Here is a 20,100-nt window from a genome sequence, read left to right on the forward strand (position 1 = left end):
GCTAAATTCTCTAAAAGAAATGCCAAAATATGTACACGACTTATTACACTATCAAAAATCACACTTATAAAATAATCATCATCTTCATTAAGTTCAGGCTGGAGATAAGATAGGGACTGTAAGTATGTTCAAGTTTTCAAGTAAGTTATAACATAGTAGTAGAACATATATTTTTAACTTTTTTGGCTAGCTGCATTCTATTGCAAAAAAAATCGATGTTATAAAAAAATACAGATTACATTATATTTTTGGTAATAAAAATAAAAGTAATTATGTGAAACAAGTTCTAATCTAACCAATAAAACAAGTTTTAATCTAACCAATCCCACGAAAAAACTTACCATTTCTAATTTTGTTATATTACTATTATTTTAATTTGTATTTTTGTAAAAGTTAGATTTAATTTTAATTTTATAAAAACTACTGTTTGAAACTACGTAATTTTTATATTTTTATTTTTTGTAAATTGTCACTTGCCAATGAAAACCTTACTACGAAGTGTCATTGGTCACAGACAAGCACCTAATCATAAACAAATATTTTTTTATTTTAAATTATTATTTTCTTGCGGTCAAAATGTCGCTGTTCCTGATTGTCAAGCTATTTTCTCATCGTAATGTGCCGTTCTGGCGCATAGTATGTATGAAACATTGTGCTTTGGCGTGTGCGTTCTATTTTATTTTAGATTGTACCTGACGGCTGATCACAAAAACTCGTGACTGTAATTACAACTTTGGTGTACCATTGCTTCTGTTTTCGTAAACAACACATACAATACAACGCGAAAATCCGAGTAAGACATGAAAAATCGCATCGGGAACTAGTGAAAATTGTCCGTTGCATCACGGGAAGTATAGCATTTTTATACTTTCTTACCAATGGAGGAGAAGATGGAGAGCGAACAAAGTATGAGTGGGGCCAGTAGTAGCTCGTCTGAATCATCTAGCGGGAGTTCAGACGGGGAGGAGGAGATACAGGAGACAATTCGTATCCTGGGTCAGACACTCGAATTACCACAAGAACTATGTGAGGACTACACAGTATTCAAAGAGTTCTTCTCCATGAAGACATGGGAAGCTTTAGAAGACAGCCACAGAGAACATTTAATGAATTATTTGCCAAAATTCTCTGAAAATGATAAAGACGAAAAGCAGAAAACTCTTAAAATGCTGTTTGAACATGAGCCATTTCATTTTACATCACCTTTCACTGATTTATATAATAATTTAAAATATGGAAACTATAGGCCAGATATTGCCAAAATGAGAAAGTTTTTAAAGAAAGCAAGGGCTAAGCAACAAAAACATAAGGTAATAAAATTAACTCTATTTTGTAAATATGTGCAACTGATTTTTTTAAGGTATAATTTTTAAAATGTACAGTTATTAGGACATACTGTGCATTCATGAATAATATATTTATTTCAGATAAAATCTTATTATGCCAAGTTATTACCAGAAGTATTGTTATCTCGGGAGCGTTTATTAGCTGCAGCTAAGGCTGCACCCCCAGGTCCCATTCCTCGATTGCCACTCTTACCTACCAAGCCTTCTAAAAATAATTATAAACCTCTATATTTAAGAGCTAGACAGAGGTATTTTGAAGAGTTGGCTGCCATCCGGGGTGAGGTAGGTGGTGATGAATCAGATGATGAGAATTATCCTGATGGACCACCTGAGCAAATGTCTAAAAAAAGGAAGCAAATCAGTGGACAGGTAATTAAAAACTTGTAGTGAAAGAAAGAAAAATATTATGACTGTGTTAAAGTAAAAAGTACATGATTATACAATATTATTTGGAATTTCAGAATAGTGATAGTAATGTGTCTGGAACACTTGGTGCTTCCGACTCAGCACAACCAACATCTTTGGCTTGCTTGAAGAATATTCTTGCAGCTCACAATATGCGTAGAATACACAGAGAGGTAATTAATAAGAAGTATAATATTGTCTTCTACTTTTATAGCCTAATGCATGAATACCTAACTCAAATTACTTATTGTCTAACATTACATAACTGCTGTAAGCTTATCATAAGAGATTACTATCAATTAGTATAAGCTAATATTATCTTTTGTTTCCTTGGATGAAAAATTCCTTTAAGAATAAAAGTAAATTAGTGTCCTTTTCAATCATTGCAATATTATTCCATCACCACAAAGAATTGCTTGAATATCATGGTTTAAATACAATATTCCTTATTTATAATTGTACTATATATTTATATTAATACTATACTTATTTTAAGTTTAAGTTAATGCTTAATTTTACCAAAAAGAAACTATTTTGTTCTATCTTTTTTTCATTCAATAAGATTTGCATAACATATTTTCTGAATTGTGATGGATTAACAATTAATAAATGTATTTTGTGTAATAGAATCATCCAGAACTGAATACAACTGGAATATCTCTAGAAGATATAAAGCAAAGAGTAGCTCTAGTTAATGGTGCCAAAAGAAATATCTTTGGTGGTCAAAAAGGTGAAACACCAATACAGAAATTAAGAAGAGTATCTAAAAAAGATAAAGTCAAACAAGATTTAAAGTTAGTAAAAAGAAATATCAATGAACAGCAAGATAGTATAGATAATAGACCTCTGTTACCAAATATTAAAATTAAATGTGAGCAAGAGGAATCTGATTCAGAAAGCTCCTCTTTTGTGGATCCAATCACAAGTCCGAAACAACCAAATAAGTCATATGAAAACCTAGATATCAAACAAGAAGAAGATGTCAAATATCCTAGTATTGCCAAGTTAGTAAACAATGTTCATTTTAACTATAAATTCCTTATTGTTCTTCCTAAACATAATAAATTAATTTCAGTATTAACTACAATGAATCAAATTTAGACAATGTGATAAAACAAGAGCCACATGATCCTCTAATGCATGGTGCAAAAGGAAATCAGCCAGTTCCAATAAAATTGGAAGATTTAGATGGTATTGGTAAGCATTTGTAATCATTTCAATAAATAAATAAATTAGCCAATAATTTTGGTGGAGACATGACATATGCTCAACAAAATATTTCATTTGCACAACCTTATTTAGTTCAAAATAGTTTTTGCCAAGTTTATGAAAACTATCTATATTGCAGGAACTTTGCAATATCATTCATCTTAGAAAGACAATTATATAAGATCTTTATCTCATTCCCAAATATATTATATGTCAAATTTCATAATATTTCTAAAACTGTTTATAATAGAGTAAACAGACAGGCTTATATTTAAGACTAATAAATGCCAAGAATTATAAAGATGTATTTTTAATAAAATATATATATTTACAGATATGATGGCTTTACCTGTGGAAATAGCGGATGACTCTGGTGAGGTTATAGCTGTTGATGGTAGTAGTGGTGAGACAGAGGAGCATCTTATGGATACTGATGAGTCTTTAACAGAGATAACGCACGCCAACTTCCTCTCGTTAGTGCGCGCGTTGTTTCCTGCCCGAGCAGCTCACCGCGCATCAAAGCTCCAATTGCACGCTAGATGCGCGGCCGTTATGCGGTCTCCTATTGCACCCTTAAATACATGGTATAGCTGTAAGTAATCATAGTGATTATAATGTATAAAGAAACTAATTTACTTTCACATACAAGTAAAGATTACACAAATTATTTTAATTAATTATTAAATATATACATCTATATCTTGTTAAATATACTGTAATATTCTTTTATAGTGTCTGATGACTGGTGTGCTGAACTTGATTCAGCTTTGGATTTCCTTGCTGGAGAAAGAGGGCCACATCCTGATGATTTTGTGCCATATTTGCAGTTTATGCCAGAAACACAAGTTAGTTTTCCATAAAAATATGTAGATATATTGTAACATAATTTGGATACTATGAACACCATTTTTCCAAATTTTCAATTCTAATTGTATATATAAAATATTATTGTATTATCATATATATTATATATATTTAGTATCATCTATGTATTACTTCTACTAGACATTTTTAGCCAAATATGTTCTTCAATATCTACTTATATCTAAGGTTGTCAAAAACGAGTTGTTCCATAGTGCTCACTGAATTTAAGAGAAACTTTAACATGAACATTCTAGGGAGAAGTGGATTTTAGTTATGCTAGCAATGTACCATGACAGGTTGACTTGGGGGGAGTCATGGGGTTCTCCATGGAAACCATCATGATAAATTCCAAGCGATTCGTAATCACCAGCTGACTCGAACTGAACTGACTTTGCAGTCATCTTATCATCCTCCACTGGCACCCCGGCAGCGTAAACCGTCAGCACAGGCGGATGCATCATTCTATTAGCATACATTAAAAATAGACATGAAAATTAACTTTAGGTAATGTAGTGTAGGCGCCTCACCGGAACATAAGTATAGTGTGGAGCGTTCGGTAGATGTACCAGTGGATCGGCGCGGGGCGGGACTGCGACGCGCTGCTGGGGCGGCTGTGCGAGCGCTGGCTGCGAGCCGCCCCGCCGCCCCCCCTGCCGCCCGCGCCCCCCGCGCACGCCCCGCCCGCCGCCCCCGCCGCGCCCGCCGCCCCCGCCGCCCCGCCACCCGCCGCCGGGCCAGACCTGCCGCCGCCCAGGTAACCATCTTCATTTTTTTCTTTTTGAATTCCTCTAATTGGCAATCTGTTTTTTTTATACAATGGTCCAATCTGATTGTTTATTACCTTAAATTGTTTGTATTCTCTTAAATTGGACTGCAGAGTCAGCTCTCAGATGCTCTTTTCCGCTTGTCCCTTGATTTCACATCTTTTAAGCTGAGAAAATCTTAGACTCCACTAGACTAGAATACAGCTAGGCTAACAGACCAGACCTCATGCTCATCTTATTATCCTCATCTGCCAACATATATTGTTAACGCAAGCGGGTGCAATGTTTTGAACATTGACACAATTATGATGGTAATTAAATGGGTACACCATTTAATAATTGTGCCAATGTTTTGATGCCAAATAGGTATCGAAAGCATCTGTATATGTTGCTTGTAAACTTACAAGTACATAATCAAAAATGGTCTTTTCAACCTGACTTAGAACAAGGTCATAAAGCTCAATCAACCCAAGCTTGGTTAGAAATTAATTTAGACCTTAATCTGGTGGATTATGATTTATGGCCAGTTTTAGTGAGTACGGCTTGCTCTAATAACCATGATAATTTGAAGTCCCAAAAGCAAACCATATGATTTGCTTATGATTTTGCTTGAAGTTGTTGGCAGTGAAGAATTTTATTTCATTTCTGTCAAGCTTATAAATTATTTATTATTATTTTATATTAATTTCGTGTCTTATAGGTACCCTACATCATGGGTGGTACGTTCACCGACAAGTGCGGAGATTGCAGAGTTTCGCGCACAGGAACGACGCAGATTCGCATCGGCTGCGAAACCATTCACATACCATCAATACGGGTATATATGCCATAATTTATTATTGTTCTAAAAATAATATGAATTATATATAGAATATTTATGTTAAATTTTAAATTTCGAGATTTAGAGTGGTGGTTTTGTAATATATGGAATATATACTTGAACTAATTCTACTTTCTCACGCAAGAGTTCGAGGCTTTAAGGAGAGTGCATACTGTGATTAGTGAGAACTCTAAGATTTATTATGTGCACATAGGTACCGGAGCGTGGTGGGCCCGGCGGGGCGCGCGGCGGGGGCGGCGGAGGGCGGCGCGCTGGCGGCGGGCGCGCGCCCCCGGGCCGTGTCCCTGGCGGCGCTCGTGAGGGACGCCGCCGCGCGCCTGCCCAACGGACAGGGCTCGCGGCCGCACCTGCTCACGCTGCTCAGGTGACGCTCCTCTCTACTCGCGGCCGTGTCCCTGGCGGCGCTCGTGAGGGACGCCGCCGCGCGCCTGCCCAACGGACAGGGCTCGCGGCCGCACCTGCTCACGCTGCTCAGGTGACGCTCCTCTCTACTCGCGGCCGTGTCCCTGGCGGCGCTCGTGAGGGACGCCGCCGCGCGCCTGCCCAACGGACAGGGCTCGCGGCCGCACCTGCTCACGCTGCTCAGGTGACGCTCCTCTCTACTCGCGGCCGTGTCCCTGGCGGCGCTCGTGAGGGACGCCGCCGCGCGCCTGCCCAACGGACAGGGCTCGCGGCCGCACCTGCTCACGCTGCTCAGGTGACGCTCCTCTCTACTCGCGGCCGTGTCCCTGGCGGCGCTCGTGAGGGACGCCGCCGCGCGCCTGCCCAACGGACAGGGCTCGCGGCCGCACCTGCTCACGCTGCTCAGGTGACGCTCCTCTCTACTCGCGGCCGTGTCCCTGGCGGCGCTCGTGAGGGACGCCGCCGCGCGCCTGCCCAACGGACAGGGCTCGCGGCCGCACCTGCTCACGCTGCTCAGGTGACGCTCCTCTCTACTCGCGGCCGTGTCCCTGGCGGCGCTCGTGAGGGACGCCGCCGCGCGCCTGCCCAACGGACAGGGCTCGCGGCCGCACCTGCTCACGCTGCTCAGGTGACGCTCCTCTCTACTCGCTGGTGCGCGACGGAGGCGGAGAACGGCGGGCATAGGATTATTTTTATATTACTTGAATTTTCTTAGCCTATATATTAACCTTAACCTTACTTAAATTCTGAAGACTGATTTACAATAAACAAAGTGTGTTTGTTAGTGACCTTTTTGACAAGATTGTGCCCGATTCTTTTTACTTTAATCTGTACCCCGAATGGGCGATAGAATAATAAAAATGACGTCAGAAGAATTTATATTTTTCATTTATTTTCTACATTATTTTTGGTTTATTGTTTGTCTAATCTCACTATTCCTTCATGTCTGTTTTAATGAGTAATCTTTTCTGTTTAAGAATGTCGCAATGGATCGCACCATGCAGTGATCAAGTTTTGCTCAGCGCGGTCTCGCCGATATTGGATCGCTTGCAGTCTGCTAAACGAGATCCTTTTGTCAAATACGACCAAAAAACTGGCATTTGGACATATTTATACAGACACAGGTAAGAAGAAAGTATACATTATTGTATTTTTATTTGAGAGACAGTGTTCATTTGTATTATTAAGATTGGTCAGCAATTATATAAATTAAAGTATCTAATAAAGTACTTTATTGTATGTTATTACAAGCATCATATAATTATCCTAAATAATATAATAATAATAACCCTGGACAATTCACACGGCGCTACCTAGTGTTAAGCTAAGCAGAGCTTGTGTTATTAATATTAGAGAAATACATACACAATAGACATAGAAAACACCTAAACCAAAACAAACAATTATATTCATGAATACAAATGTTAGCATCATGTGAGGAATACCTACAACCATTAAAACGGTGTATTAAACCATAGACCCAGGTTGTCAATTGAATGCGATGAAGGCAGGCCTTTAACACCATGGAACAATAATCAAATAGAACTATGGGAGTTTTGTACACCCATGGGATATATCTTTCGCTGTCAAATTTGTGCTGTAAACTTAGTTCAATTTTTTTCTAGTCAATCTGATCGTTATGACAATTCGTTTATCTATTTACCAAATACAGGAGTGAAGAGGATTGGTTGAAATTGAGCAGCAAGCGCGGTAAGCGAAGTACCGCTCGGGAAGTGCGGGGGGCAAAGGTTGCGCGGGAGGAGAAGCCGGCTGCTCCCGGTACACCCAACGCCCGAGCACGTCCTGCACATCGACACGTGAGTACATTTCATTGTTTAGAGGTACGGTACCAGGGACTTGATATACTTTAGAGTACCGTATCAAATTCCACGCAATCTCCATTAGAAATCGGTGTGGCTTGTTATTTTCAGATTTCTTTTTAATAAAGTTATTTTACTAAAATGTATTTTTTTATTTTCATAAACTTTTTAAAATTTTCATAAAAGCTGATTCTCAATTGTACTCTTTTCTGTTTAAAACTACCTTTGTTCATTCTGAACAAAATTTACAATAAAAAATCTAATATAAACTTTGTTTTTACATTTCCAGAAAATGCAGGCAATTGATGTTATCACCCAAATAACGATAACGCTAATCGTGCAATACTTTAGATATTTTTTTATATACAGTAGTCTTATGTAGCCCCCATTAATAGTTTCAACTATATTTTATTTTTGTTTTTGTATTCAGGCGGAAAAGAGTATAGATAAGGTTGCGGAGACACCGGAGAATGCATCTGACAGCGACGTAGACGTGGAGGATTCGGATACGTCGGCATCCCACCAACTGTCGTCCGCTCAGCTCCTCATGCAGGCACAGGCCACACAAGCTAAGCAACAGCCAACACCAAAAACCAAGGGAAAACTCGCCACCACCCCACCGAAACCCAAGTTAACACTCTCAGCGAAGCAAACGTCAAAGCAGGGCAATTTAATGACGCAGTCCGTGAAACAAGCGACTCTACTAAGTCAAGTGAAACAAGCTAGTTTAGTTCAATCTAAACAAGCTAACACTCCTCAATCCAAAGCATCCAGTTCACCAGTGCAGTCGAAACCGCCCACTTTGAATGCGTCAATGCCGAAGCAAGCTAACTTAATGACCCAATCCGCGAAGCAAGCTAGTTTAATGGCGCAGGCGACGAAAAACAATGTTACTCTAGCGGCGAAGCAAAATATACCGAAGACGCCGACTGTTGTCCAATCTAAGCAGGTTAATGTGGTGAAGCAACCGCTTCAGTCATCGAAAAGTCCATTTGGAGGTCAGGTTGTGAAGCCTGGCATTGTTCAGTTGCCTGTAAAGCCGACTGTCGTAGTGCAATCCACACAGGCAAATACACAAGTTGTCCCTGTGTCTAAGTCTATATTACCTGTTATATCGACGCCGCACAAGTCACCTCTAATTAAACAGCGGCCATTGTTGAAGACGGAGGTCGCACAATCACCGGTATGCATATATTCTATATTATTTTTAATAATTATTTATATATATTAAGCAACTTTATGGCTCATACATTACATTACAGACTAACATACAATATAAAATGTTGGACCTATTGAAAGAAAGCGCATACCCGCGTTCTTCAATCGTTTAAAAATAAATACGCGCTGTAACACGCGAAAGAGTGAACACAAGTAAAGTAGTAAAATGCAGTCACTGACCATGGCGCGCACATGCTTTCCCGCGTGACAGAATATGTCGTGTAAAGGCAGTTTAATAAGTAGATTTTTGTACCAATTATTGTTATAGGTACCCACTCCTGTTGTAAGTCAACAAACATCGGCGGCAGTTGTAATACCACCCACCATCCCTGTACCTGCACTACAAACTCAAAATAAGGTATATACTTATTTGTCTATACTGTACTTATTTATACATACGTATCTTCATTAAATACTCATATCTAAAACATCTATTAAATAAATCTATTATAAGACATGTTGTTTTGTATGGATCTGAATGTTGGGCTGTAAAGGGAATACAAGAAAGACGTATGCATGTTGCCGAAATGAAAATGTTCAGATTTGACCGTTGCTATACTGCGCCGACCACAAGAAATGGGATAAAGGCAAGGCAATGATGATGATTTAAAACATATATTAAAATCTCACATAAAGAACAAAGCTACTGTAATAAAGTTGCTATTAAAAAATAAGAATAAAAAATACAAAGTAAACCGGAATTCAAATTGAACTGAAAAAATGGAATACTATGTGCTATTGGTTATCAATAAAATCTATTATTGATAACCAATTTACGGAGCCTACTATTACATAAAACTATGTTTAAAACTGACTTTAGACGGGATTATAGCATTGAAATATGATTGGAGATAATTTCTATAACAATGTGATTTTTATTTTTTTTAGTCTGCACAAGGAACGCGTTCATTGCTTATCAGACCGCCTGGTGTACAAACTACTGTCACCGCTGGTATTTCTACAGCCACAACACAGGTAGGGTTCAAGCTAATTAACAACTATTAGATCACTGAATGTCATTAATATAGTTTGATAGAATAAGATTAAATAGCTCTGGATATATCTCGCAATCCTATCTAATACCAAGCAAAGCTTGTGTTACATGATAATTACTAGATATTTAACAAATTAGATTCTCAACCATCTGTCGGTGAGCCAATGTGTAAACCATTATACTAACAGAGTTGTAATATATGATATAACTGCTGTTGTAGTATGTTTGTTATCCTGATTTTTACAATTATATGCAGTCATTACATGATCATTTATTTACAGTCTGAAAGTAGAAAGTATTTAGTACATAATACTTTCTACTTTCAAACACTAAATATTAGAAATGTATAACATAAATGTTATACAATTATATGACATTTTAACGTTTGTAAGAAAGCTTTTATGTTGTATAAATATGTGTTATTTATTACTCATTAATAGAGTGCAGTAACCAGGCGAGGCGTTGTGCGTGTACTGAGCCCGGCAGCGTCGGCGGGGAAGTCGCTTATATCGCCTAGAGCGCTTATGCAGCAAGGTATATATATATCCTTACTAATATTATAAATGCGAAAGTAACTCTGTCTGTCTGTCTGTCTCGCTTTCACGCCAAAACTACTGAACCGATTTAAATGAAATTTAGTACGCAGATAGTCTAGACGCAGAGGAAGGACATAGGCTACTTTTTAATGCGTAAAAATGGAAATACAAGGTTATCTTTATGCGGTTGAATCCTTATTCGTCATCTTTTCATTTCACTAGCTAACAACCAATCAACACATCGCGTGCGTTTGCGCCATTCGCCATCTTTTCATTTCACTAGCTAACAACCAATCAACACATCGCGTGCGTTTGCGCCAATAAGGTATCCATCACAGAGAACAAAACCACAGATAACATAATGTAAAACGAAAGATCTTGCCGGAAACATGACGTTGACGTTTAGTGAAAATATTGTTTTTTGACACTTTTTTATGATAAAATCGTATATCGTGTGTATGTGTTTTTTCTTTAAACCTGAAATTGGCCGATTCCGAGATATATGGGGTTTTTTTTTTATTAATTTGTTTTACGGCTCTGGATACAAGCCCAGTTTAGCCCAACTTAAAGTTTTACAATATAAATTACAAAAATTAAAGTCAATGTCCAATGTTAAATAATAATAAATGTCAAATGTTGTTTCCCTGTTCTGACAAACTTAAAAAAAAAAACTTAATAACAATCACAATTTCTTCACATTTTATTATTTACATATTTTTAAGAATGTTGTGGTGTGGCACTATCCGAAATTAAATTATTTACCCATTTTTGTAGGTTATACAGAAATAATGTGTGGGTGTTTATTTAAAAAGCATTAACACAAAATGAATAAAGTATAGGTATTAATAAATACATGGTTGTTGTATCTAAATAGAATTTCCTTATTTTTCACTAAAATAAAAACTAACTGTCTTTTTTATAAAATAAATGACCTTTTCATTGTGCCATATATTATGGAACTATTTAAATTATTTAGCTGATTGTAAGAAACAAAATGTTGGTTTGTAGATTAATACTGTAAAATTATTATTTGTACGGAAACGATAAAAATATATTTTTGTGCTGCGGCAAAAACTAATATTATAAATGTGAAAGTAACTCTGTCTGTCTGTCTCGCTTTCACGCCAAAACTATTGAACGATTTGAATGAATTTTGGTATACAGATAGTCTAGATCCTGAGAACGGACATAGGCTACTTTTTAATGCGAAAAAAGGGTTGTAAGGGGTTAAAAGGGGGGATGAAAGATTGTATGGAAGAATCGTCATTTTTGAAGCTAGAAACTTGAAACTTATTTTTGAGACTGTTGATTAAATATATTATAAATAAAAATGACATTCAATGTTTGTAAAAAATTACCCTTAAGGGGGTAAAATAAAATAGGGGATGCAAGTTTTTATGTAAACACGTCATTTTTGAAGCTAGAAGCTTGAATCTTATTGTTGAGACTGTTGATTAAATATAAATACATATGACATTCATTGTTTGTTAAAAAATTACCCTTAAGGGGGTAAAATAAAATAGGGGATGCAAGTTTTTATGTAAAATCGTCATTTTTGAAGCTAGAAGCTTGAAACTTATTTTTGAGGCTGTTGATTAAATATAAATAAATATGACATTCATTGTTTGTAAAAAAATTACCCTTAAGGGGGTAAAATAAAATAGGGGATGATAGTTATTATGTAAATTCCTAATTTTTGAAACTAGAACGATGAAACTATTTTCATTGGTTCTTTTGGGGTAGATTTTTATCTTTCTGTCAGTCTTACCAAAACAAAATAAAAATTTAAATGAAATTTGGTACACAGTTAGTTTATACCCGGACAAAGAATATAGGGTACTTTTGAATGTGAAAAAAGGATTGTAAGGGGGTTGCAATGGTACGCTGTATGGAAGAATCGTCATTATTTAAAACTAGAAGTTTGAGACTCATTTTTAGGCTGTTGTTTAAATATCAATAAATATGACATTCAATGTTTGTAAAATTTTTACTCTTAGGGGGAGGGGGGGTAGTAAAATAAAATAGAGAATGAAAGTTATTGTGGAAATTTGCTGTTTGTGTGGTTGTGGAAGCTAGAACGATTAAACTTTTTTCTTTGTCTTTTTAGGGTTAGTTTATTAAATACCTTACTGATATTATAAATGTGAAAGTGTTTGTCGATTTAAATTGAAATTTGAAACAGACATAGATAGACTAGATCCTGAGAAAGGACATAGGTTACTTTTTAATGTGAAAAAGGGTTACAAGAGGATTGAAAGGGTAGATCCAAGGTTATATAGATGTATCGTCATGTTTAAAGCTGGAAGCTTAAAATTTATTTTTTAGCCTATTGATTAAATATTTATTTTTATTTTTTATCATTTTTTTAAGCTAAAATGATGAAACTTATTTATTTGACTTCATCATCGCAGCCCGGAAGACGTCCACTGCTGGACATAGGCCTCCCCCAAAGATCTCCACGACGATCGGTCCTGCGCTGCTCGCATCCAATGCCTTCCAGCGATCTTGACCAGATCGTCGGTCGGTTATTTGACTTATATTGTGTTAATCGAGTTAAATATTTTTTCATTATTTACGCGGACGAAGTCGCGGGTACAGCTAGTATATATATAAAGCGGTTTATATATAATAAAGCGAAGTTTAATACCTAATATTTTTAATGCTAGTGGATTGGCAAAAAAACTGATTCCCCATTTGTTGAATTGTCATATACATATCATTATACAAGTGTATACACGGCATCTAACGACTGAACCTTGCTCTACATGCGTGATGACTATGAAGGTATACCACTTAACTCATCATTATACAATGAGTTAATGATTTTAACTAAACATAAACATTATTAATATAGATTAAAACTAAAAATAAGTATTAGGCAAACAACTGCCGCTGACATAGTGCGCTAATTTAACATGAATGATTATTTTTTGTTATTAATTAAATAGAATATTCATGATTCTTTTGTTTCCTATCAGGCATTACAACGACTAACAAGAAACGTGTCACTGTACCCAACACTGCTTCTGTTACTACTATAGCCCAGGTATTGTTTGTGCTGTATCTTAGAAAATAATTTCATTAGAAATTTCTAGAAATAAATAATTATATATATACTAATTCTTCAAACAATAATATAGAACACTTATTTAATAACTGAAGTTGGTAAACATATACGGTCTTATTACAAAATTTCTATTAAAACTCGGACGAAACGTGGTCTAAATGGTCGAGGTTTAAACCATTCCTAAAGTTAATACTTGGAATAAACCTAACATTATTACGAATCCAGATCTAACAGAGGACTACTTAGTACTACAGTTAAATCGTTCATTATGTATTACATACAGAAATCAGTCACTCATGTCTGTTAGCGTACAATTACGTTCCGTTTTACCAGAAAACTGAAAAGATCAAAAATAATATTACTTCAAATAAAAATGTATGAACTAAAAATAAATTTATTTCTATTTATCTATGTCTTCATTATAACTATTTCATTAATATATAAATATTTGTTAATGTACTATTAGGCTGAAAATCAGTTTTAAATTACAAGTAGGAGTCCTACACGGAGAAAAGGAACGGCGGGATATTTTTATTGGATCGATGCGAATGGTGACTATTTCAAAGTCAAATGAGTGAAAAAATAACAAATACCGTCTTTTATATATTTTTATTATCGTAAAATTAGCTTTAAATGTTTTTAGTTAATATATTTTTAATTTAATTAAAATATTTTTCGAAAAACAACAACTTAAAATACAATTTTTAAAATGTAGTTTGATTTTTTGCATTTAGACCACTGTTAAACTAGGGGCATCGCAGGTCTAACTTTAGACCATAGACGAATCACGATTTAGAGATAAACTTCATTTTGTAATAAGGAATACATTGGTGAATGGTTTATTACTAGTGCTAAACCAGGTTTATCTTTTTGTAATAAGGCCGATAAAGATCATAAATGTACCATTATTAAAAATAATAAATTAAGAGAAGTATTTCATATGGAGGCCAACCAAGGGTGCTGATGTCACCTTATAATGTTCTTCTCAACAAAACATAAGATTTTATTCGAATCACAGTGTGAAACCTGTCATTTGTACCTACTGTAACTCCCTGTGTAATTGTGAGATTTTTTTTTCTTTACAGAGTACTGCAAGTGTGACGAATGTCGTTAGCAGTGTGCCCACAGTGGTCACTTCGACGGTTCCAACAAGAACAGTGCAGCTGGCGGGCGGGCGTACTGTACAACTGGCTTCAAATCAAACCGTTCACCTTCCTGGCGGTCAATCAGTCCAACTGAGTGCTGGCCATACACTACAGTTATCTTCTTTACAACTACCCACTCACAGTGTCCGCCTCCCGAGCGGGCAAACTGTACAACTAGCATCACCCCCATCTGTACAAACAGTGCGAGCTATACCCACTACGAGTAAAACTCAAAACCAGCGACCCCAACAAACCGTGTCTGTACCTGTTAAGAATATACAAACCAGTCAGTCTACAGTCCAAATACCTGTCTCCACAGTTCAGTTGGCCGGCCAAACCGTACAAATTGCAGGCCAAACTGTTCAACTGGCTGGGCAAAGTGTACAGTTAACTGGTCACACAGTTAAATTACCTAGTGGACAAAGTGTACAAGTTGCTAGCCAAGGAGTTATACCGTCGCAAAGTGTTCAATTACCTAGTGGTCAAACAGTGCAATTGGGGACTGGTAACGTCCAGACTATGCAGTTAGGATCAAATGTACAATTATCAAGTGGTCAAAGTGTTCAAACACAAAGTGCACAGAGTATACAGTTAGGATCCCAAACTGTGCAATTATCCGGCCAGACTGTGCAATTAGCTGGCGGTCAAACTGTCCAGCTGCCAAGTGGGCAAACTCTGCAGTTGTCAAGTGGGCAGACTGTACAGTTATCTAGTGGACAAACTTTACAATTAGCTAGCGGTCAAACAGTACAATTAGCTAATCAACAGACACCAAAGCCGATAGCTCAGGTTGTCAGAAGTCAAGCATCGGCGGAGAAGCCAGCACAACCTATTGTCGCAAAATTGTTAACTAATGCTCAGGTGAGACATTTACATGTACTAGAGATGTCCTTAAAAGACATCAGATAATTTCGTCGATACGGTTTAAAATACTAGTAGCTACATATGACTATACTGGCGACCCATCTCGGCTTCGCATGATTTGACATTTTTTACACCTAGGTTTACATTTTCAATATTTGAGTAAGGATAATCCGGATAATTTCTTCTGTTTATATATATAGCTTAATTATTTTACGCCAGTCTCTTAATTGTGTTAGTTTATTCGTTACATACATAAAGGAATATAAATTATTCCCCTTTATAATATTAGTTCAGATCAGTATTTCTTAACTTGTAGTCTGCTAGCCCCGGGTCCACGGTCCCATCCCGTGTCCATTTCTATTAATAAATAAATGCAAGCAAGTCTCGTAATCGTTACGCACAGCATGGCGAGACTAATCTAAATTATCTTAAATTTTTTTATTAAAAAAGAGGAATAAATGTAATACAATTTGAGAAGGGGGGGACCATGGTTGTGCTCGATTTTCTAGGGGACCGGGGATTATTTATTTCAGGCTACTCATGGCTAATATTATAAATGGCTTATAGACTAAGATACATATTTTATAATAATATGTAGTTAAATAAATATGATGAAACGGCTCAGGTAAATAAAATGATAGTCGCTGAGTGTGTCGTATGTGATCCGGTGGTTGTAGGGTCAGATGATCTCGTTGGAGGGCGTGGTGGGGCCGCGCCTGCAGCAGCTGCAGCAGCTGCAACAGCTGCAGCAGCTGGCGGCGGGCGGCCGGCCACGTGGCGCCGTGCGGGTGCTGTCGCCGGCGCGTCCGCTGCTGCTCACACACAAGCCGCTCCACAATATCATATTGCAGGTCAGACACCTCAACATTAACGGTTTAAGGATATGTGTGTGTACACGTCACACACGCATTTTAGTGTTTAGGTATATGACCTACTTCGTCGAGAACTTGGAAGCTGACGTCGTCATAGTTTCGATCCTCGTCTGAATTAGTTGGGACTCGGAGGGATTATTTAAGAGCATCCCTAAGATATTTTGAAGTATAGTAAGTATAATTTAATAGTTAAAATATTACATTAACTGTGTTACAGCAGAGCGATGGGAGTGCTATACGTGTGACATCAAGCGGTGGCGCGGCGACTTCACAAACTATAGTATTAAGTAATATTGGTAAGTAAAAAGTGTGATTTATAAATTTATTACCAGCATTATAAAGCAAAGTTTACTTAAATGGAAGAAAACATTTTATGAAACAATAGTTTCCTATTTGTAAAGTACTTCAAAAGTTTTACGTAAGTACTTTTTTTTTGTAAAGTATTCAATTTTATGAGCAAATATATCTAATAAACATACATACTTGTAATAAATATACATATATTATTTTCTTATTAGTGTGTATATATTTTGATTTTTCTCATTGTCCGCATATAATATGGCATGTTCAGATTTTAGATACTGACAATGTACCTATTGCTACTACTACTACTACGAATCTTGAACAAATAATTTTGAAGTAATTGAAAAAAATAAAAGTGATGAATATAAATAATATGATAAGTATGAGTATACATATGGTTACTAGTCTTGCCAAAACAGTCTCGTTGTCAGATAAAAGTTTTGTCACGTTAATTACCAAAATATACCATATGTATACTTTGTACAAAGTGTATCTCTGTTTTACCTATTTTGCCGACGAGTAAGCTATGATGATATACCAGTGATTACGGGATACCGAGATATGTCACATTCTTCCGAAAAGGCATGTATCCGTAACGCTCTCCATGTATATTAGGGTTGCCATTTATTTTTAATTTATTTAATTCATTCATTGCCCACGTTACCTAGGATATTAATATAAATTGTCTATGTGGTCTTGTCTATTTGCGACGGTAGCGCCGATATACCACACCCTTCGGCCAGTAGTCCTCCTTGATGAATGTAGGTAGCATGTTGGTGGGGACCCAGGCCAGAAACGCATTGAAACTTGCGTCGTGACTTGACTCCAGCTGCGTCACTCTCAATGTCAGATTACTCCTGGTCCATATGTAGTAGACAATGTCCTGTTCCTCTAGCTTGTTTGCTATTCCAGTTGCATAAAATATAAAAAAAATATGTCGACAGGAGGACAATCACAAGCGGCTACAACTACCACAACAACAACACCAGTATTAAAATTGCAACAAGTAAGTTCACAGAAATATATAAAATTTTACCTTCAGGGGATGTTGCGTACGAAATAATTTTACATACGCTATATGTACGCGTACGCTATGTCCTTTCAACTGTCAGCTGTCAAAATAATATTAACGCTTCATCTGTGAGACCAATTAAAGGACTTCTCACAGAATTAATTGTTTTCTCTCAGGTTTGGGTTCTCATCTGTGGAGAAACCAACAATTTTTGAGACTGAGCTTTCATAAATTATTGGATGCTCCATAGATGCGGCTATAGTGTCCGTGTCCAATAATTGACTCTTTCGCAGATGAGAGGATATTTTTATGTGAATTATAACGGAATATTGTAATTTCCATATTTAATTTTTTTTTGTTTTATTAAAGCTTTGTTGTTTGATGTAAAAATTTTGCATCTGCAACATCCCTATGACTTAATAATTCAAAGGTAGAAAAGATATTTCAAGATATCATTCTCCTTATATTTTAGGTGAATCCAATACAGCAGGTTAAACTCGCGCAGGGAATTAAAATACAGGTGAATTTGAGTGCGCATGCTTTTAGAACAAACACTTTACTAACGTGTGAAATTTATTTAAGTATGTCCAGTCTTTGCTCAGTATAGCAAAGACTGGACATACTTAAATAAATTGCTTGGGAATAATGATTTCTTGGATGCGCATAATATCTTCTTAATATATACTTTATTAAATATATATAGTATATATTTATTTATTGGTTGACGTCCTATTTAATTTAATTGATTTTCGACTAGGAAAATAAAGAGTTATGTCCACTGAATATATTTTTAAAACTAGTCAAGTATATTTTATCCATTACATATATAAATATTATAGTTTTCCTCTTTTTAATATTAGATAGATGTCAGTGCATATGTACTGGAGTTGTGACTAGAATGGTGCGTCAATTTGTAAATACATATATGTTTTAATACTTAGATAAGGCAGAGTTTTCTATAATTATATACTAACCTTTTTATATAACTATATTGCAAGGATCTTAACTTTTACTATCTATAATTTGTGATATTATCGTGTATTTAGCATGATGTTCATGACAACTTAAAAAAATAAGAATTAAAAGTGAATGATGAATTATTTAATCAATACGAAACAATCTAATAGTATTATTATGTATTAATATATTATATTTATGAAAATATGTAGTTATGCCGTTTTAACGTCACATTTCAACAAAATTTGCGTAACATGCCTGGCATGTTCGAAAAAGTTACTAGCTGGTTTAAGATGGGCACAAATTTGGTTTTATGCGTGCATTTTGAATCCCGTTTATTAGATTATGAGTGACATTTTGTAAATTGAATGCATTATAATATAACAGGGCACCAGTGCGAGTGTGCCCACATCCAGCGTTCGCAGCGTGCTAATGGACGGTCAGCAACTAAAGCTTGTTGGCGGTCGTCACGTCCTAGCCAGGATACTGCGGCCTGCTCATCCTCCACCCTGATTCTAAGACTAGTTTTGAAGTTACTTTTATATAATCTGTATGAGATAAGGAAATTTGATACTCGTCTTTTTTGCGACGTCATTAAATATATTTTTAATATAGAACTTATTGTTCAATTAAAAAAGGTATTAATTCTGTTGGTTTTTATGTCTTTCTTAGGCAGATGAACTGTTTTGTACAAATTTTGTATTCTGTATCGCAGGTGTGTTGCAACGCATGTAAATAAAATTTGTACTTCTAATTTTTTGGCTAATATAGCGTTATTTACAAAGAAATTCTAATGCAATTTAGTTTATATTATCTATATAATATGTATGATATAATTTTAACCGTGGACACATGTTTAAAATTCCTTTCGTACGTGTAGTAATATATTACTTTTATACCTTGTCGCATGAAACGTTTTATAAATTTATATTCAGTAGAAAATATTATTTCTAATATTAGTGTGACATAGCATCTACAAGCTTTTATATATTTTTGTACATGAGAGCAACACAATGTTATTTTATGAAAGCATGGGTCAATATCAGCCAATGCATAGAAATATCTTTTACTCTATTTTATATATTTACGCTTCTGTCAATTTTTTGAAACAAGAGAGATAGTGAGGTGAGCTTTGAGTGTCTTGTTCATTTTTAATTTTACGGCAGTGTCATAGCGAGTTTATGTTAATGGATTGTATGATTTGTAGAAGAGATTATAATATGTCTAAAGGAACACTTTACACATGCCGGCTGATAGCGATTAGTTTGAAGACTTTATTGACAGCAATATCTCTCTCTCTAACTTTCTTGTTTGCCTGTTACATATATAAAAGAAATATAATACAAATTATTATATTTCTTTTACGACGTTACGGAATTTAACAATAAAAATTATAATCATAGATTTATTGATATTTATAACTCTAAACTAAAAGTTTTGATTTGTGTATGAGTATTATGTACCATCTTCCGTGTTTATGT

At 35.9% G+C, this 20,100-nt stretch overlaps 1 protein-coding gene across 1 annotated transcript; it reads left to right on the forward strand.

Annotated features, from left to right (window-relative positions):
- The first annotated feature begins 580 nt into the window (after positions 1–580).
- On the forward strand, positions 581–19,286 carry LOC131840907 (nuclear factor related to kappa-B-binding protein). The gene is made up of 23 exons (XM_059189122.1): positions 581–1,310; positions 1,428–1,715; positions 1,808–1,924; positions 2,379–2,755; positions 2,827–2,948; positions 3,295–3,552; positions 3,693–3,805; positions 4,385–4,578; positions 5,289–5,405; positions 5,623–5,793; positions 6,809–6,955; positions 7,504–7,648; positions 8,082–8,834; positions 9,138–9,227; positions 9,758–9,844; positions 10,304–10,397; positions 13,378–13,445; positions 14,552–15,472; positions 16,153–16,326; positions 16,565–16,643; positions 17,595–17,656; positions 18,135–18,182; positions 19,007–19,286. The coding sequence occupies exons 1-23, from the start codon at positions 879–881 to the stop codon at positions 19,130–19,132; spliced, it is 4,983 nt and encodes a 1,660-aa protein (XP_059045105.1). The 5' UTR covers positions 581–878; the 3' UTR covers positions 19,133–19,286.
- The last annotated feature ends 814 nt before the right edge of the window (positions 19,287–20,100 follow it).

The sequence above is a fragment of the Achroia grisella genome, unplaced genomic scaffold, assembly GCF_030625045.1.
Source record: "Achroia grisella isolate CSIRO2021 unplaced genomic scaffold, CSIRO_AGI_Agris_v1 utg152, whole genome shotgun sequence".
In the NCBI taxonomy this organism is placed as follows: domain Eukaryota; kingdom Metazoa; phylum Arthropoda; class Insecta; order Lepidoptera; family Pyralidae; genus Achroia; species Achroia grisella.

What these genes read in the sequence shown, in the direction of transcription:
- LOC131840907 (XM_059189122.1), top strand. Translation starts at nt 879, where the DNA reads ATGGAGGAGAAGATGGAGAGCGAACAAAGTATGAGTGGGGCCAGTAGT. An exon ending in CACCTGCTCACGCTGCTCAG is followed by an intron (nt 5,794 to 6,808) that starts GTGACGCTCCTC and finishes TTTCTGTTTAAG; the next exon opens with AATGTCGCAATGGATCGCAC. An exon ending in TTTCTACAGCCACAACACAG is followed by an intron (nt 9,845 to 10,303) that starts GTAGGGTTCAAG and finishes ACTCATTAATAG; the next exon opens with AGTGCAGTAACCAGGCGAGG.